The sequence below is a fragment of the Pagrus major genome, chromosome 7 (genome assembly GCF_040436345.1).
Source record: "Pagrus major chromosome 7, Pma_NU_1.0".
NCBI classification, from domain to species: Eukaryota; Metazoa; Chordata; class Actinopteri; order Spariformes; family Sparidae; genus Pagrus; species Pagrus major.
The window spans coordinates 9,648,385-9,675,031 of record NC_133221.1 but is presented as its reverse complement, the minus strand read 5'-3'; the positions used below and the strand labels follow the sequence as shown (position 1 = coordinate 9,675,031).

Genomic DNA, 26,647 nt, shown 5'->3' with positions numbered 1-26,647 from the left:
CAAATGAATTCAGTGTTAGTGGGAGCAGCTCCTCAAGGGGAAGCAGTGATATTTCAAAGGTGGAATTGAAAGAGCTGTAAATCTATTTCCTGACTCCGGCTTGACGGTCATTTCTGAATCACCGGACTGTTGCCATCAAAGTGTGGAGCAGGGAGGCAGAGTCAGTGGAGTTCCCTCCTCGAGCTAAATTCAGAGTTATTGGATGGGATCAACATGAGAAGCATTATGGATGGATTTATGTCACTCTGTTGAGATATTTATATACTCTTTGTTGGGTTGCTCAGGTAAGATTTTTCCTCTTTTCTACTGTGGGCAAAAAATAAATCATGTCATTGTGAGGAGATTTAGCTTCTTTGCATGAAACCAGAAAATCACACATTCTCTGTGAATTTCAGTTTGGATTTAAATGTGAATGGTTAAAATCTGCACACATCATTGTACTCTGTATCAGACAAACAAAATGCTTTTTCTCTGTTCCATGATATGATTTTATTTTCAGTTATTGACATGTTTATTTCACCGTTCAGCTATTTATTTTATCTGAAGTGTTTCACAGATGTGAGAGGACTGAAAAGTGTTCTTCGCTCGAAATTTCACGAGCAGCATCCACTTCATTTCTAACCTTAACCATTTATAACCCCAGCAATGCACACACATTTTCCTTCGTGAGGTTTGATAAAAGTTTTTTTTTCAATATCATGACAAAGTCATCATACCATAAAGAATTAAATTAAAATGTCCCTCATTAATGTGATAATTGGACTATGATATGAATGAATGCCTTGAAAAAGATAATTAATAATCTAATGCTTGTTGGCAGTTTGCTTCTGTGAATAAAACTGTTGTGAAACGATGCCAGGGCTGAAACATTTTCTATTTTCCCCTTCATAGATTTCCTTCACAGCCACTCTTCTCCTATGACCAGGAGCATTCCTCGCTGTTGTTCAGTTTTTTCTTATCTAAACAGCGTGGTGAAACATTACAAGGCTTTTGATTCCTATTACTGCTGTGTCACTGTCACATTATTCTGACAGATACAGAAAAGCCTTGGCAGCCAGCTGCTCGCAAAAAATCGTATCTTTCTTTAAGTTTGATTTTTGGTTTTGAGGCAGGAGCACAGCTCAGGAGTTGAAGGGACTCAGCCTGTCAGGGGAAATCTCTGCTGCATGGGAAAAACTCCCCAGGGATCACTCCACATTTGCAGCACTGTGGCTCAGGGACAAGACAGGGCAAACTAGGAAAGACGAAACAGTGAAGAACTCATACTTATATAATCATGCTAATGATAAATGCCGATGACTAAAAGACTTCACTGGGGAGCCAATTATAGACCCTGTACAAATCTTGAAATGTTTGCTTTTATTCATTTATCTTGCTCATGACTGCGTATGTGTGTTGGTGCGTGTGTTGAGGTCATAGGTCGAGAACATGATGTATTTTTTTTGACTCCACCTCTGCTGGTCCTCAGCAGATGTGTCCTGTCATGTCCTGGCTGCTCTGCCTGTGCCTCTGGGTCAGTGTGACTGCCATTCAGCTGTGTCAGGCCACTTTCTACGACACCATCCAACAGCATCCTGGGACGCGGCCTGGGCGGACCACCATCCACATGATCGGTGAGTGGACCGCGGATTTCTGAAAAAGCAAAGCAAATGTTTTCAAGTGACATCTGCGTGCTGTCGCCGTAGCACCCTGTGTTTGGTTGCTCATGTGTTTAATTAGATTGTCACAAGCTTGGAGAAAATAAACATCTCTTTATTTCGCTCTAGGTTTATATTTCCATCTTGATTAATCATCATTGCATCCACTGATGTATTAGGTTGGACTAGCAACCAATTATTTAGCAAGCGCATCGCACAATGGCTGTTTTTCATTAAGATTCGGCCTTGATAGCGTGAGAGATTCAAAGACAGACGATGAACGCCTTTGCACTTTTTCTTCTTGAGCTATTACAGTTGATATTCATGCTACACTGCTCCTTCTCAATTTCATCTGTGCGTCTGTGGTCCCAGAGAAATTGCAATGAATAGAGTATGACCGTAACACTGCGGTCGAACTTTTGTTTTCGTCAGGCAGATGTGAGCTGCGGTTAGGGTAAATAATTATGATCTCAGGATTCGACAGAGGAGAGGAAGCCGAATGCTGTCAGAACTTCAAAGGGAGAAGTAGCTGCATGAGCGTGCGGGTCCTCGGTGTCTGTTATTTTCCTCTATGCGTCGGTGCACCTCAAGCATATCAGCAAGGGGTCTTTTCAATACTCTCAATATTGTGAGTCAGAAGACTTCCTGTTCTGACACCTTCATTTCATTACTCACGTCTGCACATGTGTATCGGAGGAGAAAAAAGGGTTGAAGGCAAGAGAGAAAATACACTCGCAAATAGGACATCTTCTATAAAGTGGTCTCATGTCAACAAAAGGGAAATGGAATTAATATTTCAAATGTGCATTCATTCAGGTGCCTTTTTGGAGAAAACAAGTTCAAAGCGAACAATTCCCCTCCTCCAGGACTCTCTGCCTCTAAAAGTGTAAATGCCCTGTCATTCCATTTACCTTAGTATGGCTAGTCCTCACTCCTGGATAAATGAGATGCCAGTTTTATGAGAGGAGGATGGGAAGCCTGTCTGGATTGATTCTGACAGTGGGACATTTGTTCGGTGCTGTGTGTTGTGTGCCTGTTGGATTGGTGGGAGGATTGGGGTTGACGGGTCATGAATTGGTGGCAAGAAGGCCATTGGTTGCAGACCACTGGGCCAATCATTAAAGGCAGCGAAATGCCACAAGTTCACGGTGAGTGGTATTACCAGAGGAAATCGAGATTACAGAGGGCGGGAGATCAGTTGTGTCCTTGCCAATAGAAATTTAGGTCTATGGGAGGATGTTGTTCAGAAAAAGTCAATCACATGGAGTGACTTTGGAAACAGCTTGTGGAAATTGTGACCTGATCTTCGTATGCTTTCAACGCAAGCAAATAAATTATTGGTTGTAAATAAAAGCACCTGTAGCGTGAAAAGGGATGGACAGGATGATTACAGATTTATCAGCAGCATTGTGTTGCTCACTGCGCAAATGTGTTCTCAGTAATAATTTCTTTTGACAGCAAATATGCAGCTGTTCCACTCCTGCACTGAGATATTGCCAGTCTTTTTGCAAGGAATGCGTGTCCAGAAGTCCATTAGCTGGATGACCCTTGAGTAGGTGCTTGTGTGTGCTCAGTGATTCGGACAAGGCAGCCTGCTTTTCAGCCTACAGCTCTACTTACAGATTGCTGCCTGCCACTCTCTCAGATACGCTCAGGGCTGTTCTCTGCCTTCCTGGTACAGGCAGTTTTGCTCTCTGCGGTATGATTCATAAGGTGCTGTATTTATTTGGTGCAAAGAGCGTGAACTGTGCACTAAACAGAACAGATTGTGTTTGTCGTGCATCCGTAATGTGCCGGGGAGAGATGTTGCTTTTGGGGTCATGCGCTTCTCGACCCCTGAACATGTCCAGAGGAAACTGCAGAGGATTTGTTCTTAACATCGACTTGCTCAACCAACTTGCTTCGATTATTAAACTTAAAGGACCTGTGTAGGATTTAAGGGCAACCACTGGCAGATATGGAAATTCATTATTCTGTTTTGATTATTGTATAACTGTAACTAAGAATCCTTGTGAAGGGTTGGGTGATGTCTTCTGAATTGGCATTTGACAATGTCTACGGTGAAACACTGTGAGTGACAACATTGTGGTGTGGGGCGGAGGTACTATGTGTTTGAATTTGAGGCAGTGTGTCCCACCATAGTTCCCATAAAGCAAGAAATTTCTCATTAGCATACTACAGTAGGCACCGTTGCTTCCTACTGTTGGTCTGACCCACCGATCTCACAGAGTCTCCCCCCGTCACTACTGACATACATCCCCACAACAGGTTTAAAAGGATCTTCCTCACCACACCACACGTCCACAACTCAGCTGTGTTCAGCCTCAGAAGCTTGAAAGAAAGATAGCCGGCTAGCTATACTAGAGAAGTTAAGCTAAGAAAGCGCAAATAACAACAGCACGGTCGAGAGAAACACATCAACATCGGCCTTTTTTTTCTTGTTTGGTAGAAATATCGATACTAAGATTATACAAATACAAACACAGGTGGCTCCCGCACTTCACTAGGTTTTTACACGCTCAATAAGTAAACAAATTAAACTCACAAAGTGTCGAGAGAGGAAATATTCTAACACCTATTTTCCTGAAGCAGAAAAATACAACTGAACAACTTCTGAATTCCCTCTGGAAGTTTCTCTTTTACCACACTGAGACAAGCCGAACTGCCTTGTCAACTCATTGTACTTCTGTAAAATATTGCACAATTTTTACAGTTGCAAGCAAAAACTTTAATGCAATTCTACTTCTATTTGCTTTTCAAATAAATACTTACCAGTATATGCCATGAAACTACACACTGGGCCTTTAATTATGTCTGAAATCCTGAAAATATGCACTGCAGTTGTGGCAAATTCCCCTCGTCTGAGCTCTTGCACTATATTTGTTAAAGAATGATAATATATGATATGTGCTCACTGCAGAAAGAACAAAGGTGCATTGAATGTTTTCAAGCAGCAGTCTATTACCAGTGGAATGAATAGCGCCATTGGTGATGCAGTGCATCATGTGGAGGTGTTAGCAGAGAGTACGACAAAGAGTAGATAGCGGCTGCCTGGGGTGGCCTTGCTCCCTTATGAACTCACTCCCACCAACTGTCAGCTTTGCGGGGTCAAACTGTTCATAACGAAAAGGTCATCGATTCTCAACGCTGTGCGGATAGTCTCTAAACTCGTGGTTGCTGTGAAAAGTGTAGCTGTAACTTACCTTGCATAATGAGATAAGATATGCAGAGCATTGAAACTGAGGATACAGGCAGAAGTAACTCACTTGTAAGGATCCACTGTATATTATAATTAATTCAGACTTAAGTCATAAATACTTAACTCTGTGTGATATCAATTTCATTGTCTTCCTCTGTTACAATGAAAATCTTCTGAAGCAGCTGATGTTAAGTCCAATCCTCAGCCCCTGTCAGTCCTTCTTTAAGATATCTACATTTATGTAATGTCAATGTTATGCATCTTGAATGCATCTTGTATATCAGTGGTCTTCTAATACTTGGAGAACCTATAGTATCATTTCTTTCCAGAGTGAAAATACCATTAAATTCCCTCTTGTCTTCCTTTCAGGAGCTTTACTGAGGATCAGGGCTTTTTTTTCTATGCACTCCGACAAAGGAAACCACTCACTGGTAAAGCTCACAATGAAACAAACATGAAAAATGGATTTTCGGCTGTCACAAACAAAGGTCGTATCCTCCATGCACTGTTTTAGACACTGACAATTTAATAGCCTTATATAATGCATCCTGGAGGCACATTATTTTGACATGCATCTTCCTCTTCCCCTCCCCTATCCCTCCTTTCAACCATGCTCTCACTAGTGTCATCGCTGCTCCGCTGCAGTGCCAATGGGAAGTGGCGTGCAGCCTCAGCCCCGAGGCCTTCTCCACATCTGGAGCTCAGCAAACCCACTTTGTTCTGATGTTGTTATACATGCCACTATGATGCCGAAGCACCTCTGTCCACTCTGTAAAACACCAGAAAACTTCCTCCAAAGCCTTCAGAGTGATTTTATTTTTGCTTTATTGGCTCGTGTAGCTCTGAGAGGCAAAGCTTGCTCAACCAGTGCAGTATCTTATATTTTACCAGAAGCAAACTATCTGTGCTAGTTTCTTGGTTACCCCTGAAAGAAAAATATATTCTTAAGTAAATGAATCTATGGACAATCACTGCCCTAATTATTACTGTATGCTCACAGCTACAAATAGGTTTTGCATATTTCAATATTTCCCATTTATTCCCTCTTTCAGGCCATGAATTATTCATAAGAGAGAGCTCCTCTAAGCTTGTGGATATTTGTTTAAACAGCATGTTTAATTGAAGTCTTTCAGCCAATTCTGTGCAAGGGCTATGGTTTGTGGTCACAACGCTTATATGCAAAATGAATTTCTGTGGCCCACAGCTTAATTAATTAGCCAGCTTTCGCTCTCTCAAGACTACACCAGCTGTTGCTTGTCTTAGCCAGAATCCCCAAGCATTAATAAAAAGGGTGTTAACAGCAGACAAAGTTCACAGCTCAATACATATGGCAGTGTTTAGGTCACGGTTGTTTTTGGTGGAGTGGGGGGAAATGAAAAACTACACTTCTTTCCAGTTATTTTAACTCTTATGTGGATGAGAGTTTTGCAAACATTCCTGCGTTCGAACAATTACTTATTTTACACAAATCATTGCTTTTAAACTTTTCAGAACACGCTAATTGAAAACTTGGCCCCAAAACATGTTTTTGTGTCTTTTCCACTCAGTTAAAGATGCCAGAAATATATAGTTTTAGACTGTATCGATCTCTTTAAAGTATCCATGTTTATATTGGTTAAACTATGTTACACATAGGTCATTGTAAGCACTTAATGACTGGCAGATACCAAACACAAATTAGCAAGCGCAGTCATCACAAATCATTGTCACTGTCTTGTGGTCAGTGTGACACGACTGTGCACACCCCTGTGAGCAGTCTGTTATTTTGCTGTCAAGACAATGACCTCTGAGCTAGCACAATATAATCCTCATCATCAGGCACGTCTTCATTTTTAGACTACAACTGTCATCAAAACAAAATTTGAGTCCTGTCGCCGCAATGTCGCTGTGACAAGTAACATAAACACACTCGTTTCTTATTCTCGTGTCCGCATTCATTCATAGTATCAGTTGCCAAATGGGAGAACGAGTCATTAAAACTCATTTTGGGACCACTCCACAGATTTCACGTTAACAAACTTTAGTTCTGGCAAGTCTGTTCAGGCATCTACTACTAAGTCATTAATGCATCAATTGTTTTACAGACTTATTATTTTACTTATAATTCATTATACCATATACAATAAGTTGACTGTACCTTTAAAGGTGCTATATGAAAGAATTGGTCACCTCTTGAATTCGTACACCAAAAAAATAGGGGGCAGCATATCACCAAAAGAACGCTAACTGCTGCAAACTGTAGATACCATTAGCTAGTTAGCTAAGTTAGCATGCTAACTTCAGTCAACATGTCTACAGCACAGGATGCCTCTGACATAACGTCAACACTGTCGTACTGTTGTTTCAAGAAAATGTTGTCATGGCTTTAAAACGTTCTGATAGGCTAAGTGACGTCATTTGAGTCAATTCAATCTTGCAGTTTTGTTCAGTATTGCTATCGTACCAACAAGAAATTTAGCTTTAAGGCTTACATTTGAACTCAGTGCATCTTTATTTTACAGCATGGGAAATATAAAAATATATCAACCAAGACATCAGAAAAAGAAAAAGAAGTGTTGACCTCCACGAATCTGATTCATACTTGGGAGACATTTCTAAAGGCCTGAAGGTACCTCGTTCATCTGTATGAACATCAGTATGCGAGGAAGAAGCCACTGATCGGAAACCACAATAAAAAACAAATAGACAAACATCTTACATTTCAGAGAAATATCCTGTTTGGCGAAAGATACAGAAGTAGAAGCTGCTGCACCACCTGACTACGGAGAAGCTTCATTCTTCAGGCTGAGACTCCTCGATTCACCGACTCAAACTCTGTTTCGTTTTGCAAACCCGGTGTTTCAAAATGTCAAATAAATGAGCCATGAACATTGAAACTTGAGCCCTGATAATGAGGAGGAAAAGGAGGGAGGCTTGCAATCTGAAGAACTCATTCACAACCGTGAAGCATGGGGGATTAAATGTCAGGAAGTTTTGAGAAAGTTCAAACGTATAAAGCTAAATGGTATGGAAACTTTCGACCACGTCTGTATCTGCTATCTGCTATCTGCTGTCATACCTTGAAAACCACTCTTAAAATACAATAAAGCAAAAGCTGATGTTCAGCAGGTGCAATGTTTACCAATGGTCGCCATCTCAGATTAGCTTGATGCTAACAGTCACCATTTAGCACTCAACAGCCGAGGCTGCCGTTCCATCCGTCCGTTGGGGTTCTGACTGGCAACAAAAGAGGATTTCCAATAATTTCATCATTCTGACGCCAGAAAAATGTTAAAACAAATAATGTGAGAAATATTGGGGACTTAAGGGCTTAATTGAATACAATCCATCAATTAGTTAGGGTGTAATATCGACCTCTACGGAGCTGAAGTATTCATTTAGGGATTAAAAAAAGACCAACAAAGCTGTATGAGCTGGACGGACCAACATCACAGTGAACAACAGACACACTGCCAAATTTAATGTTTCAAATTCAGACTTTTGAATAAATCTCCTGCAATTTGAATGATGTAAACTGTCAGTAGGGTGTGTTATATTAATAACCCTTGAATAATTTTGGAGAGAGTGATTTGAAAACAGTTTGTGCGCTAAACTAAGCATCCTGCACCAAACCGCTTATGAGGGATACATATTGTTCAGACCCAAATTAATAAGTATATTTATTTTAGAGAAGTGCCGCCATGAATTGCAGCCCCTGGCCAATTATTTCGCCAAAGAAAATCATCCAGACAGCGCATAAAGGAGGTTTGTAGTTAAGAGACATTTGCTGTTTAATAACCACTGAGAAGAGAGCAGCACATTTTGCATTATTAGTTGAACATTTTAAACCACTTTGCCTCTGTTGTGTATAAAAAGCTGAGCATCGTCTCCGGGTCATTAACAAGATTTTAAGACCCCTTGTTTTGTTTTGTAGTTTGCAGCAGTTTTCTAAATATGTTGCTGTGACAGCTGACATAGCTGAAGGATAGTTGACTCTGAAACCCTGAGTCCTGATAAAAAAACGTTCAGTTTGCTTTAATCCAGAAATAGTCCAAAACAAAGCTCAGCTATTACCGACGCTGCTCTTTTTTGTTGTGTGTGTGTGTAAGCTGCAGAGCCAAATAAGTGCTTTTGCTAATATCAAACAATGCTGTGCAACATTTCTGAGCCTGCTGAACATTTAAAACTATCTGTAGCGGAAAAATGAATCAGTGGCTTCTTAAAAGAGTTTATGGATCACATTAATGTTTCATATTAATTAATGTGTGATGGGGATGTTAGGTGTAATCAGTTTTGAAACTCTCATTACTGTGAATTATGCATCTGCATTAGCAGGTTTAGAAACTGGGGGCAGACAGGGCCACAGTTATAAAGAAGGGAAGCACATTTGTAAAAATGTTCTGCCGGTGAGAAGCTTCGGTTCCTGACATTAACAAACTGTACATTATTAATAGTTTGTCATTTATTCATTGTTGTAAATTAACTTTAAATATTTAAATGTCAATGAACTGCTGCTGTTTGAAATTGTAACCAGCCCAGAGCCCGTAGACAGATAATGAGACAATGAGCACCCAATACTTTAATTAATCCATTTTGTGTCCCTTTATGGTTGTTTTGACCTGTTGTGTCTCCCAAAATTACATATACCACTGTTCCCAAAACAACATGACCGTTGCCAGGCTTGGGGAGTAATGGAATACATGTAACGGGACTAAGTAATCAGGATACAAAAAAAGCTTATTATAAAAAACTTATTCCGGTATAGTTACAGAAACAACAGCGAAAGCGAAAAGCCCTACCAGAACTTTGTCGTACGGTCGCAGTTTGGTTAAGTTTAGGCACTAAAACTACTTGGTAAGGTTTAGGAAAACAGTGTGGCTTGGGTCAAAATCCCCATGTTACTCCTGTAATTACAAATATACCTACATTACCTAAGCAACTTACAGTATGTTATGTATGTAGCATAAGTAAGTTAAAATAACATTTGACTTCTGATTTCACACTTCAGACAAACAGCAGTCTCCTGAATGAAAGTCCTGTACTTGTTTAACCCAACCATCCGTCCCCGACCTCCTTCCTATACTGACTTTTCACGCTTTATACTACTTCTTCCCACTTCCTCCTCTGCAGCCATAATAACTTATACAGCTGATAGAGGTCACTGCCTAAGACTGTCTCAATAAGCTGCTTTCATAGTCGACCTATATGGTTGTTTTTCTGATGAGGACGGGCTGCTCTTTTTCTATTTTGCGTTTTTTTTTTGTTGTCGTTTTGCATCTTTTTTTGAGGAGTTTCTCTTTCTTTGTGGTCATTTTGCATCTCTGTTGTTAGTTTTGTGTGTTCGTTGTGTTTTTCTGTGATCGATGTCTCTCTTTGTGGTCATTTTGGTTGCCTCTTTTTTGTCTGTCATTTTACGTCTCATTTTGCATTTGGTTTTTCATCTCTGTCGTGTTTCGCGTCTCTTTGTGATCATTTTAACATTCCTCACGAGTCACTTCATACAGACGTTCTGGTCCAGGAATGCTGGGTCTGTACCCTGCAGGTCTAATTAACAATGCTAACAAGTCTGCAACCTATCACCCTCTGACTCTGGGACCCATTGGGGAAACAGGCCCTGCCCCCAAATTGTACAATGATAGGAAAGTGAACACACCTAATCTAAAGCACTGTGCAGCACCACAACTGAACTCATTATTTTTTAGCCATGGGTTGCCCTATTTGGAGTCACACCCTGTTGTACCCGACACAGTGACAGCACTTCCAATTTCTCTTGATAAATAACATGGAAAAAATATCAATCCAACCTTTTATCTTTTGTTCCCATGCCAGAGAATAAAAACAAGCCCTCACAATGGAGGAGGATCCCACCATCGGCACACTTCACACTAATTGCTGATGCCAGTGGCTGCACAAGCCTGTGTGGGTTCATGTGTGAGCACTGTTCCTCTTTTAATACAACATATTCCCCATGAAAAAGTCTGCTGGTAAAAAATAATGATAGCTTTGTGTCCCCTCTGTCTCCTAATCTCACGTCAGAGAGTTCAGACCTTCTTTTCTTATGTTTACTGGGGATTGAGGATGGAGATGCTCCCTGCCAGGGTAAAAGACCACCCTGCTGTTTCATTTTCATGTTAACCAACCTTACATGGGAGTGCAGAGATGTTACGAGTTGGTCACAGGGTGCTTCTGTCCCTCTCTGGCTTATCGTTAAGCATTTTCAAGGTGTGGCAGCCCTCAGGCTCTCCCTGCTCTTTAGACGATGAACAGGGTTTTTGTCACTTCACTGCTGGCCATTCGTGGTGGAATTTCGATGTGATTTTGAAGATTTGGTGACCCAGTTGTGAGACACATACTTTATTTAAATCCAGTTAAAACTGGGTCTGTGGGGATTCTGAGTGATTTCATGTGACTAACGCCCCGCCATCCCTGAACGGCGACAGTGTGAAGAAAAACTACCTCTATTAAATCCCCTTCTGTATTTGTAGTGGTGACAAAGGGACCTCATTCCTCATTTTTGATTTTCTCAGTGAAAGACATGGGAATTATGCTTGACAGATCATTTCGTATGGCGTTGTCTTTGTGGTTCCACTTGCCTATTTTAAATGCTTGGCAGGAATATGAAATTCATTATCATTACTTAGACCTCATTAAAGCAGAAGAAGCATCTCAACTTACTAATTGGTTCCAAGGCGGAGGGTAGTAGGAGAAATAAGCAAAGTAATTAATATTGGGTTTATCAGACGCTATTGCAGCTTTTTTCTGCTCTAATATCTCCTCGGTGTGCCACAAGTCTTCTGGCATATTTACACTACAGATCCAATTACCTTTCCTGGTTAGACTGGAGTAGGCATGTATGAGAATGGGCGACGAAAGAGGGGGGGGGGGGGGGAAAAGTCAAATATGAACAACATGATGAAAGGATTGACTGAAACATTTCATGATCTGCCACGAGATGGAATCAAATTAAAATACAAAGCAATATGTGATTTCTAGGATCTGTAACTGTGTCCTTTAACTGAATGAGGCAGTCTGTAGAGTAAACACACCTAATATCTAATTCAATCATGTTGTATAGGTTCTGAAAATATTTATCCATACAGCGGCACGTGCTCTATACCTTCCTTGATTGCGGTGAGACGTGATGAAAATGGCGATCATGTGACGCAATCTACTCTGTTGTGTCTGACTGAATAAGTAAAGAACCATCACAAAGATTTCAGCTTGCAGGTGTTGCGCAATCATCATCGTCGTTCCCTTCGGAGTACATGTTATACGGCATGGAAGGTCATTTAGCCGTTATATTATGCATTATTACACAGTTTACATATTGCAGTCACACTGCAGAGATTATCTGGCCGGCATTGAGAGGGCCAGCCGTCACATCAGAGGCGAGCAGCTGTTCTCTAAAGGCTCTCTGACTCGAGTCTATCTCTGCTTCCTTTTGTTCTCCCTGAATATAAGTCTTTCATCAGAGCAGGCGATCTAACCGTATGAAACACCAGCTCTGGACATTTGCCAGTTGGGGAGACGGGGCAAGAATAAAGGACAGGGACAGCTTGACATTTAAAAATGAATGACATCTAACTGACAGAGAGAAGACATATTTTTATATTGTACCCTTTCTGTTTGCACGTTTTCAAAAGAAACGAGGAGTTAACGTGTCCTAGAAAAGGATAACGGAGATAGAGTGCATTCGCTTTGTTTACGTGTGTTTAATGGACATGAAAGCTGCCGTGTGATTGCTGTTGTACAGTACGTCGCTGTCATGCTCGACAAGCCACACATCTCCACCGTATAAACCAAATAACCACTGGCGTTTTTCATGTGCGGGTCCTGCTCGCTGAGAGTCAGAAAAGCATTTAATGCCCTTGATCAGGGCCCGTCTTGCAGTGTCCTGGGCCTGTGTTGTGTGTGACAACAGAGACGACAGGCTTTGAGGCTCACATGCAAATGGGAAACCCATTCCCTAGTACTCGCTGCTTCCTCTGTTCCATGCAGTTTTCATGCATCTTAAAACAACACCAGCTCTGCTCTGCAAGGAGTCATTTTGCATTTCAATAAAGTATCACCCATCTTTGGCCCACTGCACAGGACCAATTTTTCGGCCTCCTCGTGCGACACCCTGTCAGATCCGCCAGCCATATTTCATGATTTTCTCTGTTTTTGTTTGTCATGGGCAGTGTTTTTTTCAGGGTAGCAATTCGTAGATTTATTTGCTTGCAAATTGTTTTGATTTTTCTCTCCAGCAAGCACATGCACACGCAAGTGTAAACTTAGAACATGCACATCAATCAAATTGAGTTTGTTAAGTAAAAAAAAATATCCTCACGTGCTGACACCTTTTTAGAACGCTGTTAATTCTCAAAACATTTGAAATTCCCAAGTTTTCCCGAGCGTCTTTTAACATCTTTTACAACAACACGCAAGTCCTGCATTTTCTTCAGCCCTGAAACATTTGTCTCGCAGTTCATCGAGCAATATGTCACTCACTTTCACCCCAGCATTTATGTCTAGAATAACAACAGTACTACAGGGACTTCAGATGTTCTCACAGAAGGCAGGGAAACAAAATAGTCACTCAATTTGACACCATGCAGTCACATGTTTTTCTGCCTCTCACTGTCTTCCATCTGCATTAATTTGACATTCTCTAATCTGCCGCTCCCATTTCCTGTCACAGACAGAACTGCTGTAGCCTGCTGGCTTCGATGTCTGCAGAGAGCGTGCACACAGAAAGTGGAGCCTATTATGGGTCACCTTGAATGCATTTCCCATTAAAAGGTGACAGGCGTGCTGCTCGACAACACGGACTGCCATGGTTTAGAGATCAGGGCCTGCTGTCTCTTATAAATGACTTTTAAACTACAAAATAATTAACCACAGGTAATACAGACTCTGAGTTTGCAGGGACTTATTGAGTCTATTTAGTTATTTAGTTGTCACTCGGTTATCAATATATATCGTCACACAGCACTTAAATGTGTAGTTGAGCGCGTGCATTCAGTACGCTAGTGTCACTTGCTGCCAATCACTGGAATCCAAAGCCCCAGGAGAGACAGGTTACCTGCTAAATTGAGTCCCCTAGGCTTTCCAGTTGGTTTATATATGGAGTGTGACAGTGACTGCTCTCACTGCTATCCTTCCACTCACACGCTGCATTCGTTAAACTTATATTTCACTTGGATTATTAGGTTTTATACAAATGTTAGGCCATGTTCAGAATTGCACAATGCAGAGTTACAGAGAGTATTTTTTTCATGTACACACTGTGTGGAACAGAGGGCAGCGGAGTGTTGCCATTCAGACAGTATAGTTGCTATCGGCGTCTCCAGAGACAACCACACAGTCTGGGCTCATTACAGTAGACAGCGAGTCATTGCATACTTATTGCATACTGACATTTCTATTGAGATAGACTGGCCATTTTCCTCTGCGGAATGGCTGTTTCATCACGTTTGAAGAACCATTTACTGGTCCCACATGAACTGTGCTCACATTCATTAGGCAGGCAGAACCGCGGATCCGCAGAAATTCAGAATTGACACCATACACGTTCATGTCACGCACGATTTGACGGCATTCGCCTTCATCCAGCCTTGCTGTCCATAACTCATCGGATTTTGATGCAGTGTCGTTGGCTTTCCAGCGTGACTCATTGGGCCGTCGACCGTCGACTCAGCGGCACTCCTCGCTCTCCATGCAGCAGCTGAGACACTGCTCATGCCAGGTGTTGTCATTTGTGTAGATAATAGCATTACAGTTAAGTGCGCCGCCAAATTTCCACGTGATTTACTTGAACAAAGCAGGTCCATCTGAGGGAAGTTGGGTAGAGTGCCACTGGGTTAGTTAGGTTTCAAAAAAAGCCATTTTACTCTGGGTGTTAAATTTATTTTACAGAAATTGTCAATACACTGTTACATCTTGATTTTCAGACATAAAGAAGAAAGAATATAATTAATTAGAGCAGACTAGAAGTCCCAGATAGACTAGAAAATGGGTTCAAGATGAGTTCAGTGATATCAGATATTATATTTTATGTAAAAGACAGAAAAAGAATAAAAGTTTGTAAAACAAAAATGGGCATACAACCCCTGTTGCTATGCGACAGCAGCTATCAGTCCTTTAAAGTGAAACTCCGTGATTACATTTCTGTTTCTGCTCAAAAAGTTGAACAGTAACACAAAAGAGTCTGACGGCTTGCTATAGCTTCAGGGGATGAGAACATCATGAAACAGGCCTGCTGTACAGTTCACAGTATATAATGACTGCACTAAAGCTTTATGCATTTGTGACCTTGAAAAACAGCAGTTGAGAAAACAAGCTCACTGCAAGTTTTATTTGTCATATTTCCACTTTACTCACGGCTGAGAGCTTCTTCGCACTCTGCGTTTACGAGTTAAATTGTTGTTTTTCTACCAGTAAAATATATACAGCGGCGGTGGGGTCATGAAATCAATCTCACCACTCAGTCTGTTTCATAGACAAAGGTCTGGGGCTTTATATCATTATCATATTAAGGCCAGCAGATGGAGTTTGCCCAGTTATCGTGGACTTGCACATGTTGAATTAAAAGTAAAACATATTAATCAAAAGATGAAAGAACCTAATCTTTAAAGCCAACACAGACAAGAAGTGCAATGAAATATGTAAAAAAAAAAAAGTATTATGTAAGTATTTTTCAGCAAACTTTACAATATCAATTTAAAGGTCCCATATTTCGGGGGCTCCATTTCAGCGCCTGGCTCTTTAAAACTCCCACTCCCCAAAAAAAAGCCCAGTCTGCACTGATTGGTCAGCTCTCACAGGCCTGAGCAGGCTCCGCCCACCGTGTTTCTGCATCAGCTCTGCCAGTGTTTTTGCAACCACAGCCGTGTTTGGAGCATGGCTGAGGGCGGTGACATCACAACCTTACAGAAGTCCCGATTGCTCGTTAAGAGGAACAGTTTCTGAATACAGTTTTTGAGCATTTCTCCAAGGATTGCTTGGAAATTATTTTATTAGAATAATATTACTGTTTAAGTAGCATTTTTCTGTTGGAAGCGGTCAAGATTGGAGCTTCTTTTTGTGAAGGATATCTGGTGAGCGGGTCGCCTGAGGATGAAGAGGAGGCTTCAGGAGGTTGGATGTATCACGCAGAAGAATTTCATGAAACTCAATGGAGGCGGATGGCATAACAGTACAAGTGAGCACTATGTGCATTGTCAAGCCAATTCTGAAGGACACTGCCAGGTTCCAGAGTATATAGACTTTGTTATACACTGTTGGGCACCTCAAACAGTGCAAAACTCAGACTCATAAAAAGACTATTCTGACTATAACTTGGTCTTAAAAAATCTTATTTTCATATAACAAGTGAATAAATCTGTAAGATTTTAGTATTTCAACCAGTTAATTCAAACCTTTAAATTTTAAATGAACCTGTCTACTGAACTGACTGTTCTTGAAGGGATGTTGTTGCACTAGAATAATCAAAGATGTGTTTTAATTGATACATGAAATTAATTTATTAATTAAATTGGCACAAAGGGGGCCGAGACAGACACAGAGGCAGGCAGACTGAAAATAAAAGGGAGCTAAAATCCAAAACACGAACAACAAAAGGTAGACAACAAATGGGAGAAATCAAAGAGCAGAAAAAAATTAAAGTAGAAACCAGAATAACACAAGGAATTAGGAAGCAAATGCAGGAAAATGCGATGAGGAGACCGGACCGGGCAACAAAGGGACTAACCCAAACACTGGCTTAAATACACAGGGGGTGATTAGCTAATGAGACACAGGTGTACTCAAAAAGGGCGGGGAAACAGACAAAGGGAGGAAGCGGAAAGTGAACCATAACACATGGCAATGAACCTCACAAAATAAAACAGGAAATCACAAGACTAAAAAGTAAAATAAAGGGTTTAGGACTAAAATATAAAGTAAAATGACTTGATAAGAAGGAGACTTTTGCAGGGAGCATAATATTTCGAGAGAAATCTTAGAGCACTATTTGAAATGTAATGAAGAAGAAGCATTAAGTATCATGAAATGGAAACACTCAGGTATGGTACAAGTACCTCAAATTTGTACTTAAGTAAAGTACTTGAGTGAATGTACTTAACTTGCTTTCCATTGAACCATTGCTACAGTAATAATAGAAAGAACACAAAAAAACATCAGCATTATGTGCTATATCATGCATGAAAAGTAAAAGTACTCATTATGCATAATGGCCCCTTTCATAGTGTTTTGTTTTAGAGGTGGAGCTTAATTAAATATTTTATATAATGTAACATTAATCCAGTGGTTCTCAAACTTTTTCAGGTTAAGAACGCCTGAACTAAAACCCCATTTACCCTAAATATCAGACCACAGACCCTTTTTCATAAGATTTTGTAAGAACTTTAAATGTTTTACTACAAAAAGTGTATAAATCCAATGGACCATACTCATACATTCTGTCATTGTGTTACTCTTGTTTGAGAGTTATACATAATTTTTTCTCCTTTTTGCTGGAACTGTCTCAAGGACCCACTTCGAGCACCACTGGTTTAGTCTAACAATCACACTTGAGCTGTTCGTGTTTCTACCTCCGCCACCTTTTGTTTCCATGAAACTTGGATGAAGTATGAGTCTGAGCCCAGCACAGACTGCATTAACTTTTGGTGTGGTTCAGGATAAAGGGATGTGTTCAGGAAACTATTCTCACTTTCTTTAACATTGCAAGATAGACTGTTTTCTGACATCCTTGTTCATTTCTCAGGAAATAATGCATGGATCTAAAAGAAATCTATTTAGGTGTGGATCCTAGTTTTGGTGAGCTATGGTTAAGAGGTTATGCCTGGTTTAAAATTTGGAGTGGTGCAGGGCTGTTGAGTTTGATATTGGTTCGGTTTGATTGAATTGCCGAGCCAGTGACCAGTAGACTTGGGACGAAACTAGATATTGTCGAATATTATAATATTTGCCATCATATGTGATATTCTTTACAGTATTGAATATCAATCAGATGTGTGATTCTTCATCCGACAGTAACTATTTTTAATTTATTACAGTGTTATTTCTCACCTGGCTAGCACTCGGGAGTGGGAAGGGAACCAATGACAGACAAGCTGCACCTAATATTGTAGGCTATACTGTCATGTGTGCAATTCCTTCTTTACATTAAACTTCTAATTTTATTGTTTGTGTTTTTAGTATTATTTGTTTTTTGAAATTGTTGTATGTGCTGCAGCAGAAAGAAAATTGAAAAGCGTATTAACCTCTCAGTTTGGATATCACCCAGGCCTTTTGTAACATTTGTAAGCGTGACACAACTGCAAATTGTCAAGGAGACCCCGGCTGTGTTTCTGGCCACAAAAACAGAATCTTTTTGATGAGAAGTCAGGATGTTTCCAGTGTGTTTGACCTTGGCACATTTCCAGCCATGTTTGTGACAACCAAAGCAGGTATTTTAAGCCAAACATGATCTTTTCCTAAAATGGATTTTGTTCCTGAAACCTAACTGGATCATAAGCACAGCGTTGAAAATGTAACCTAAAGTAAAGTTGCAATATGTCCGTGGTTTGCAGAGAGGAGGCACACTGCACAAATTTTTTTTCTTAAGCTAGAACCGACCAAGGAAACAAGGAACAATTAATCCTAGAAAACACAACAGAACCTCCACCTCATATCGCACAAAGTTATGACTTTTCCAGCTTCTCCAGACCTAAAAATGAGCCGTGCCCTGTTGTGTGCAGGTTGTAGGTGGTCACCTCGTTTCCCAGCTCAGAGTAATGAAGAGACAGGAGCACAGAGCATGGCAACAAAAACAGGGCAGTTCCAGTTGAGACCCTCTGCTCCCGCGTGACCTCTGATCCCACAAATGACAATTTCAGTCTGACCCTTGTTACCTGTCAATCAATCTGTAGCTGCAGAGACAACACAAGCACACACACCAACCCACACACATGCACTCACAGCCTGAAGCTGTTTGTCATTTGGGAGACTGACTTTGTTCCTAGTCGCTAATAATGGGGGGAAATGGAAATACAGAAAACAATTATACCCTTGCATGGCTCCAGCCTTCTACCTGATGAGAGCGTTCATCTCCAGCCATGTTATTCTCCGTCTCTGTCTGAAATATTTATAATGCAAAGATGGGGTCTGGGAGCATGCAGCGTGTTGTTCTCACAGGCTGAAACCATGGGTGAACTTGAAGAGTGCTCATCAGTGTTGCATAGCTTTTGTTTAAAGGTACCCACTACACCTGCCAGCTGGAAATACCACACTGATTTGCATTTTTATTTGATTTTAATGTATTCTTCTGAGGTGATGATTTCCAAATATAGAGTATCCCGATTCTTTGCGCCGTTTGCGAGCAACGAGCAATGCAAGTTAATTCTGTTGAGTAGTGTGTTTTTAAAAGATCAAAGAGGAAATCTGGGGCTGTCTTATGCAATTAAGGAGATGCATTAAGAAGAACAAACCCCTGTGGGCTGTTGTTTTCAAATGATGCCCCACTGCTTCCACTAGTACATCACGATTAACGTTGTGCAGACATGCCCTTTTGTTGAGTGCATCAGACAGCCGGCAACATTCTCCCAGACCGGCTACAAGATCTGGATATTTTTCATTTAAACCAAAGGCTGTTGATGTTTTCTGAAATACAGGGCCAGGGGTCATGATAACCCCAAGAAAACTCAACCCACTTGGCAAGAAGCAGGAAAAAGACAAGCTTTCTCGATTATTTTTTCCTGCCCCTGTACTGAAATCTGGCTGTTAATTTAGTTTATTAAAACTCACTTACCCAATCACAACTTGACATTAGTTCTGTGTTTAATTAATACTTGTCAGTTACCGCAGCAGATTTAAAATCAGGCACTTGCACATTTACTTTATAAGCACTCAGGAGTAAAACTCTGAATCCTAAATGAAGTGCAAACAACCTGATCGCAATCTAATTCTGACTTCTCCTGAGGTTTAAACGCTCATAAAAGAAGATGATGATCTTTTTTCTTCGTCTATAAAGCAACGTGTTAGAAATGAGAGAATCAAGTGTGAGATGAGGCCACTGATCTACTTCTATCCAGCAGGTCAAGTGGGGCCGTGTTGATTAATCCCCTCAGGCGCTCACATGATGGCTCAATTATATCCAGAAATTGACACACAACTCTCTCTATCCTTCTCTCTCCGTCGTTTTTAGAATTTCAACCATTTAATGGCTTCGTTCGGCCGGTTTCAAGTTGCGTGCTGGAAAAATAATCTATATAATGTGCAGCAATATCAACTGAAAATTGCTGTGACCACACCAAATGATCTGTTGAGATTTGAGATTTAAAGCTGGAACTTTACCTTTACTTTTGTGAAAGAACACATAATAAATCATAATCATGTATTTTTTTACAACTTTTTAATGAAGAAGTTGATCAGCAACAATTTCGACTATCGATCGATTGTTGTTAAGTCATTGCTTTTCTTCTGTACATATGACAGTAAAGTTGACGTCCTTGAGTTTTGGACTGATAAAACAAGTCATCAATATACTGCTACTATTTCTGACATTTTACAAACAAAGCGTGCTTTTCAAAAAAGAACAGCCCACAGGGGTTTCACAAAAAAACTAATTGTTTTCCACTCACTTCCACACATGAAAAAAAAAAGGTACTTGGTTTCATGCATTAATTTTCCCCCCTGAAAAATCTTTTTTCTCACATGTTTTCAAAGATGGAAGAAAAATTAAGGAACTTAGAAAGATTATCCTGGCAAAAACTTTTTTTTCCCCACCAGATCACAAGTCATAAACACAGGAGAGAAAATAATTTAAATCAGATTCAGCAAACCCCACAAAAAATGTCTCACTTGCCCCTCAGGGCTTCTGTACACAAGGGATGCACTTTTTTTTACTAAAATGTCCTCTATTTATGCTGATTTCTTTTGGCTAATTAGTTATGAAAACTGTACTTTTTAATTGTAGTAGATTTTGTTTGTTTAACCGAGTTGCAAAAGAACATATTTTTTACTGAAATGTTTGCTGGAACTGTACTTTTGCTGTCTTGTAAACCTCTGAGCGTTGGGCACTTTGTGTGCAAATAACAGAAATCAGTATGAAAGAGGCATTGTGCTTTTTATCATATAAAAATCTGCTTACAACTATTGTGTGTATTGTTTATATACTGCTTTTAAAGTTTAATAGGGGAATGCTGATATCAAGACTAATTTACTGACTTTTTTAATGACGGTTTTCTGAACTCTATTGGGTCCATGTCTGTTGTAAAAGGTTGCTCTGGATCGGGACTGCCTCACAAACCGAAAAATTCAAATGTAGTAAAGTGATATATGCAAATCAAGCCACATTCCACATACCCACAGCTCATTGTCAAACATTACTTCAAATCACTTTGCTGGCAAAATACTGGATACTTTTGCCCCCTCTCTCCGCTCTTTCTCTCTACAACCTCCTTGATCTTGTGTCATGCTGACGGGTGTAATTGTCAGATGGTCCTTTGCCGCACACCTCTCATATGTGGAGAGTCTGAGCGCAGTGGGTGGGAGAGGCCAGCGGTTGAGGTGGGTCGCGTCCGCTCGGTCCAGTCCTCTCATGCTTCAGGGCACAGGCGGCCGTTTGGTGATAATTGCATGGTGGAGACACTGTTCATATTCATGATAACCCTGAAGCAGGTCTCCCCTCCTGCGACAAGATGTCTGTTTTTCTGCCCGCTCTCACACTCAACTCTTCATCATCATTTCACATTCAACGAGCTGCAGCGTCCTCACTTGCTCAAAAGCATGTAAAGCACAATTATTCTTGTTTACAGCAAACTCGTGTGATGTTTTATCGTTATTTTCCTCTTTAAAATAAACCTGCGAGTATAAAGAATTTATGGACGTTTTAGATTAGGCATGAGATACAAGCCATTAAGGCACCTTTGAGATTTGTTTTCAATTATTCAAAATTAGAAACTGAACCATGAATCAGTCAGTGGTGGGGGAAGTATTACAATGAAAAGACTCCTCTTCAAATAACAGTCCTTCATTCAAAACCCTACTGAAGTGTTATCAGTTAAATGTGCTTACAGTAACAAAGTAAAATTTGGCCATAGAATTTCCACTGTGAGAGATATTGATCTATCTGACATTGTACTAATGCATCAATGTGTAAGGAGCGTTTTACTGTTGTAGTGTGTTGACAACAAGCTACTTCCATTTGGTAGTTCAGTTCAGTGGCTCTCTCTAAGATAAGTCTGAGGGGTTGTGAGATTCTTTATGGGAGAAAAACCTTTGTTTCAATGTTTTGAACTTCTCTCCAATCTTCACTTTTTTGGGATATATTGGATAATAGGTCAAATGTATACTAACATCATCCCAAATGTTTCCAAATATGTTCAAACCCAGAGAAATCTGTCATTTCATTCAAGGCAACAGTGTGTTACTTTTGGTTGATTGTCAATGGTGTCATATCCCCTTTACACCCCGTAGTTGCTATAACTTCCATCTGAGAATGAGTAATGTTACGTTGGCTAATGTTACTTGTGCCTATTTCATTCGTATGAAATGACATAATGTGTATAGACGTATTGTGAATAAAACTGTAATCCATTACCTCGTAAACATGTAGCTGCTATAACTTCCAGGCAAATACCAGATTATATGTCAGAAAGTGCGTTAACGTTACGCATGGTTATTTCATGAGTCTAATATGACATAATGTGTATAAATTTAACGAAAATAAAAGTTGAAACTCGGCAGTGGTTGTTGTTTTAACACTACACACTTCTCGAAATTAGTAAGGGATATTGGGATATGGGTGCCTATACGAGTGTGCGTGGATATGACTCAAAAGTCAAATGAAATGTGTCCAAAAATATTCACAAAACGCAAAATCAAAATTCAGCTATGTCACAGAATAAACAATCAAGTGAAACACTAAAATATCCCAATATCCCTCACTAATTTTGAGTAGCGTATGTCTTTAGTTATTGTTTTGATTGTGAGACCTCGAGCAATGGAAATCACATACTGTGTGTTTATCTAATCAAATGAAACCATTTGAGAAGTTCAGATGGAAAATGCCTCCTTGGGGGAAAACGTTTCAAGGCGCCCCAACAGCAAACACTGTTTTTTGATAAGGGGTTATAAACTGGAAAGGCCGGGAACCACTGGTTTAATCTCTAACGATGGTTATCATATGTGAGATCTCCTTCTATCCTCTATCTATCTATCTATCTATCTGTGAAACAATCAGTTATCTAATTAGCATCGATCATGAGAAGCAGATAATTATCGTTAAAGTATCATTAAAGTTTTCACTACATTTTCGAAATAATGATTCATCGACTAATCGTTCCAGCTTGGAGTTAGTGGAGTTAAAAGTACTATATTTCTTTCTGAAATGCAGTAAAGTAAATGTATAGTATATGTAAGTAAGTAGCATAAATGGAAAAGTATTCACTAAATGTACTTAGTTACTTCCCACCACTGACGACCGTCTATCTTTAGCCGGAGAAAATGTCCATACAGTGACGTGTGAAGATGTTTTCAGAGAGCAAAAAGTGGCTCTGTCTGATCCCCCCTGAGATGTAGACTTAATGTCTTTTCTTTTCTGTTTTTTCTTCTTCTTCTTTCCTTATCAGAGGGGGGCACATGTGAAGTAATTGCTGCTCACAGATGCTGTAATAAGAATCGTATAGAGGAGCGGTCACAGACAGTCAAGTGTTCCTGTCTGCCAGGGAAGGTGGCTGGAACCACCAGAAACAGACCTTCATGTGTCGACGGTGAGTATTTGAGCCGAAAAAAGGGTAAAATATCAGGTTTTACTACTGAGGTTGCATGTGATAAGATATACGCTTCGAAATCGCTTGCACTGCAGGAAAAGACTCTCAGATTCTTAGATTTAACTCAACTAAACATGTACTGTATGATGTGAAAATAAAAAAATCCTGTCAGGCAAAACTGCTCTGTTTTGTAAAGATACAGAGATTTATTCAAATAAAAGCTTAAGTCACCCATGTAATGCCTTGTCCCAGATAAGATTAACATTACCTGGGATAATGTCACATTCAAATACGGTTGCTGACAGACGGCAGAAGGTATCTGCAGGGGTAAGCTTTACTCCAACGGCATACCGTCAAATGCAAACGCTGAATGTATCACACCTCGGGGGAGAGTCGAGAAATTAAGGCTAACATAAAGCAAAGAGCTGCGGAGGAAAATGGCTGTTGTCGATGCACCTTGTCGATATTTCATGTATTCATGCTTGACAAACGTCTACAATGCTTTGTAAGAAACAGATTTCTTGCACAAGTCGGACTGAACGAAAACATATACTGGCTTTGGGAAAACCTCTCACCTGCAGCTTTTATCTTAAATCCTTTTGCTAATATTACTGCAATCTCTGGGCAGACAGGGGGTATTTGAGGTCTCTCGATGTCAGCTCTGACAGACTCTTTTCCTCTGTCGCACATTACAACCATTTACTGTCTACTTACCCTGTATTTAAGGCAATTTTCTCCCCTGATGGCAGATATGTGGCGTGCTTTTAAGTCAAGCCACAGTCACACCTACCGATCTACTCACTCAATAAAATGCCTCAGTCCAACCCTCTGCATTCATGTGTAACAGTGTTCACTTTGGCAGCTATTTTAGGTTTAGTCTTGTTCTTTAGATGAATGCTTATTAGTTTTAATCACATTCTAGTCGTTTTTATCCTTTATAGTTGTAGCTGACGAAACTCATACATTTTTGTCCCCTTGTAATCAAAATGTTTTCTCTCCATAAACTCATTTAATTAGACTAATGAGTCGCTGCATAATCAGCAGCTTCATGTTTGCAGATGTCTTCACCAATATGTCAGACAGTTTGATCAGGCTGTTGCGTAAGATATGCTAACAAATACTATAATTAAAATCCCTCTAGGGCTGAAACAATTTGTCTATTAATGTAAAAAAATAAGTTTGCTCAGAAATCATACACAACGCATGCTGTGTCATCTTAGAAACACGTGATGCACATTTAGACACATTTTCTCCGTATGTTGCACTTCAGGACCGTATGATGAATTCATTTGTCCAACCAAAACGTTTACTTGTCCCCGACAAGTCATAATGTTAATTGTAAAGCCCTGCATGTTTCACTAACAAGCTTTAAAGTTAGCGACTTCACTTTAGCAAACACATTAACCCAGCCAACGTTAGCCTGGAGGCCAGACTCCCTCATTCATTATTTTAGCGGAGACAGGCTGAGCCAACGTGGTTTGCTTGGAAATTTGCCACAAGTTGACGCAGCTAACTGCCCAGTAACACTGACATAACGTTGGCAAATATATGTGCTTAGTTAACACTGGGATTTACAGTAAGTTAGAATCACTGTGGCATTAATAGCAGGGTGGTACGACGTCAAGTGTCTCCTCAGGTTGTTTGTATTCTTCCCAGTTAATCTGCAGCAACACGGGGCTCCCTAAACACAAAGTGTTGTGTGCACATTCTCATCAGCTCCCATTGGGTGTCTGATCACTTGTAATTTTACAAGTGATGTAACAGAGATTAAAAAAAGAGAGATAATTTTAACTTGAAACAGAAATCTGTTTTATTTTTGATGATGATTGCTGCTCCTATCCTGTTTGAAGCAAAAAATGAAGGCTGATTTATTAATTTTATTGTGAAAATATTATTTTAAATACCTGAAAACAATAAATTCACAGAGTCCAATAGTAAAAAAGCCATAAAACAAAACTCTAAATAGACACAGAAGACCTAAAAGTCTTCCAGCAGAAAACTTTCTCACAGGGCAAAATATCAGCACACATGGAGCTCGCTGAAGCGTGCACTGCTACGCCCATCTGGGCGACATATTACGTTTTTTAGGGAGTCCCGTAGCAACAGGTCGCCCCTCAGTCCCCCTTTACTACATTGTGTTTTCTATTCATGCCACATTATAAAAAGTGTGTGTCCATACATCAGTTCTGTCCTTTTTGTCGACCAAAAGCTATCATGTTGTCACTAACTCACTGTCAGTTTGGTAGGCATCACCTGGTATTGTGGGAATGCTGCACATGTCAGTCCATGACAGGGATGTATTGTTTATATTCTGACAGTCTAAACGCACAATTGTGGGGAAAAAAAGTCTTTCCTTCATCATTCGTCAACAAAAACTGGACATGCATTTTGTCGTAGTTTTTATTACCAAACATCTATTTTTAGCTCAACGTCATCTCGTCTTTGTCAAGAAAAAAAGGTAGTTGAAGAACATTTATTATCATAGTTTTCATTAACGAAATTAACACTGAAATATATCTGTAGCTATTAAAGAAGCCATACTGTGATACGCAACAAGTTCTCTGAATCACAGGAGACACGTACAGCCAAGTTACCTGCCGCCACCTTTGACACGGCACACGATTATAATTCTACACCCCCTGCCGAACGGTCATCTATCCGTTAACTGTCAGCTCTGCTATCTGGTTTTGCACTGTGTTAGGTTGAAAGTTACCTGCATCACCATCTCTTTTTTCTTTGTTGCCTGTAGCATCCATAGTAATTGGGAAGTGGTGGTGTGAGATGGAGCCTTGCCTGGAGGGAGAGGAATGCAAGACGCTCCCTGACAACTCAGGCTGGATGTGCTACGCCGGCAACAAGATCAAAACCACAAGGGTAAGATAACCTCTCTTGACCGCTGGAAACAAGAAGTTATAGCGGAACAGTGGGAGGGAAATACACAGCGCTGCGACGCTCGCTGTGGCACCAACAAAACAGCATGCTTATTGAGATTGAATTTCGCTGCAAATTGCACTTGTTAACACCAAGTTCTAACCCCTCAATTTCCTTCTTCTTCCTCTTGTCAGAACACTCAGCCATACACAACATCAACATATTAA

At 40.2% G+C, this 26,647-nt stretch overlaps 1 protein-coding gene across 1 annotated transcript; it reads left to right on the top strand.

Annotated features, from left to right (window-relative positions):
* The first annotated feature begins 1,471 nt into the window (after window positions 1-1,471).
* On the top strand, window positions 1,472-26,647 carry LOC141000228 (chemokine-like protein TAFA-1). The gene is made up of 4 exons (XM_073470887.1): window positions 1,472-1,613; window positions 23,409-23,549; window positions 26,299-26,423; window positions 26,615-26,647. Exons 1-4 carry the CDS (start codon window positions 1,472-1,474, stop codon window positions 26,645-26,647), a joined length of 441 nt encoding a protein of 146 aa, XP_073326988.1.

What these genes read in the sequence shown, in the direction of transcription:
- LOC141000228 (XM_073470887.1), top strand. Translation starts at nt 1,472, where the DNA reads ATGTGTCCTGTCATGTCCTGGCTGCTCTGCCTGTGCCTCTGGGTCAGT. An exon ending in GACCACCATCCACATGATCG is followed by an intron (nt 1,614 to 23,408) that starts GTGAGTGGACCG and finishes TTTCCTTATCAG; the next exon opens with AGGGGGGCACATGTGAAGTA. An exon ending in CAGACCTTCATGTGTCGACG is followed by an intron (nt 23,550 to 26,298) that starts GTGAGTATTTGA and finishes TGTTGCCTGTAG; the next exon opens with CATCCATAGTAATTGGGAAG.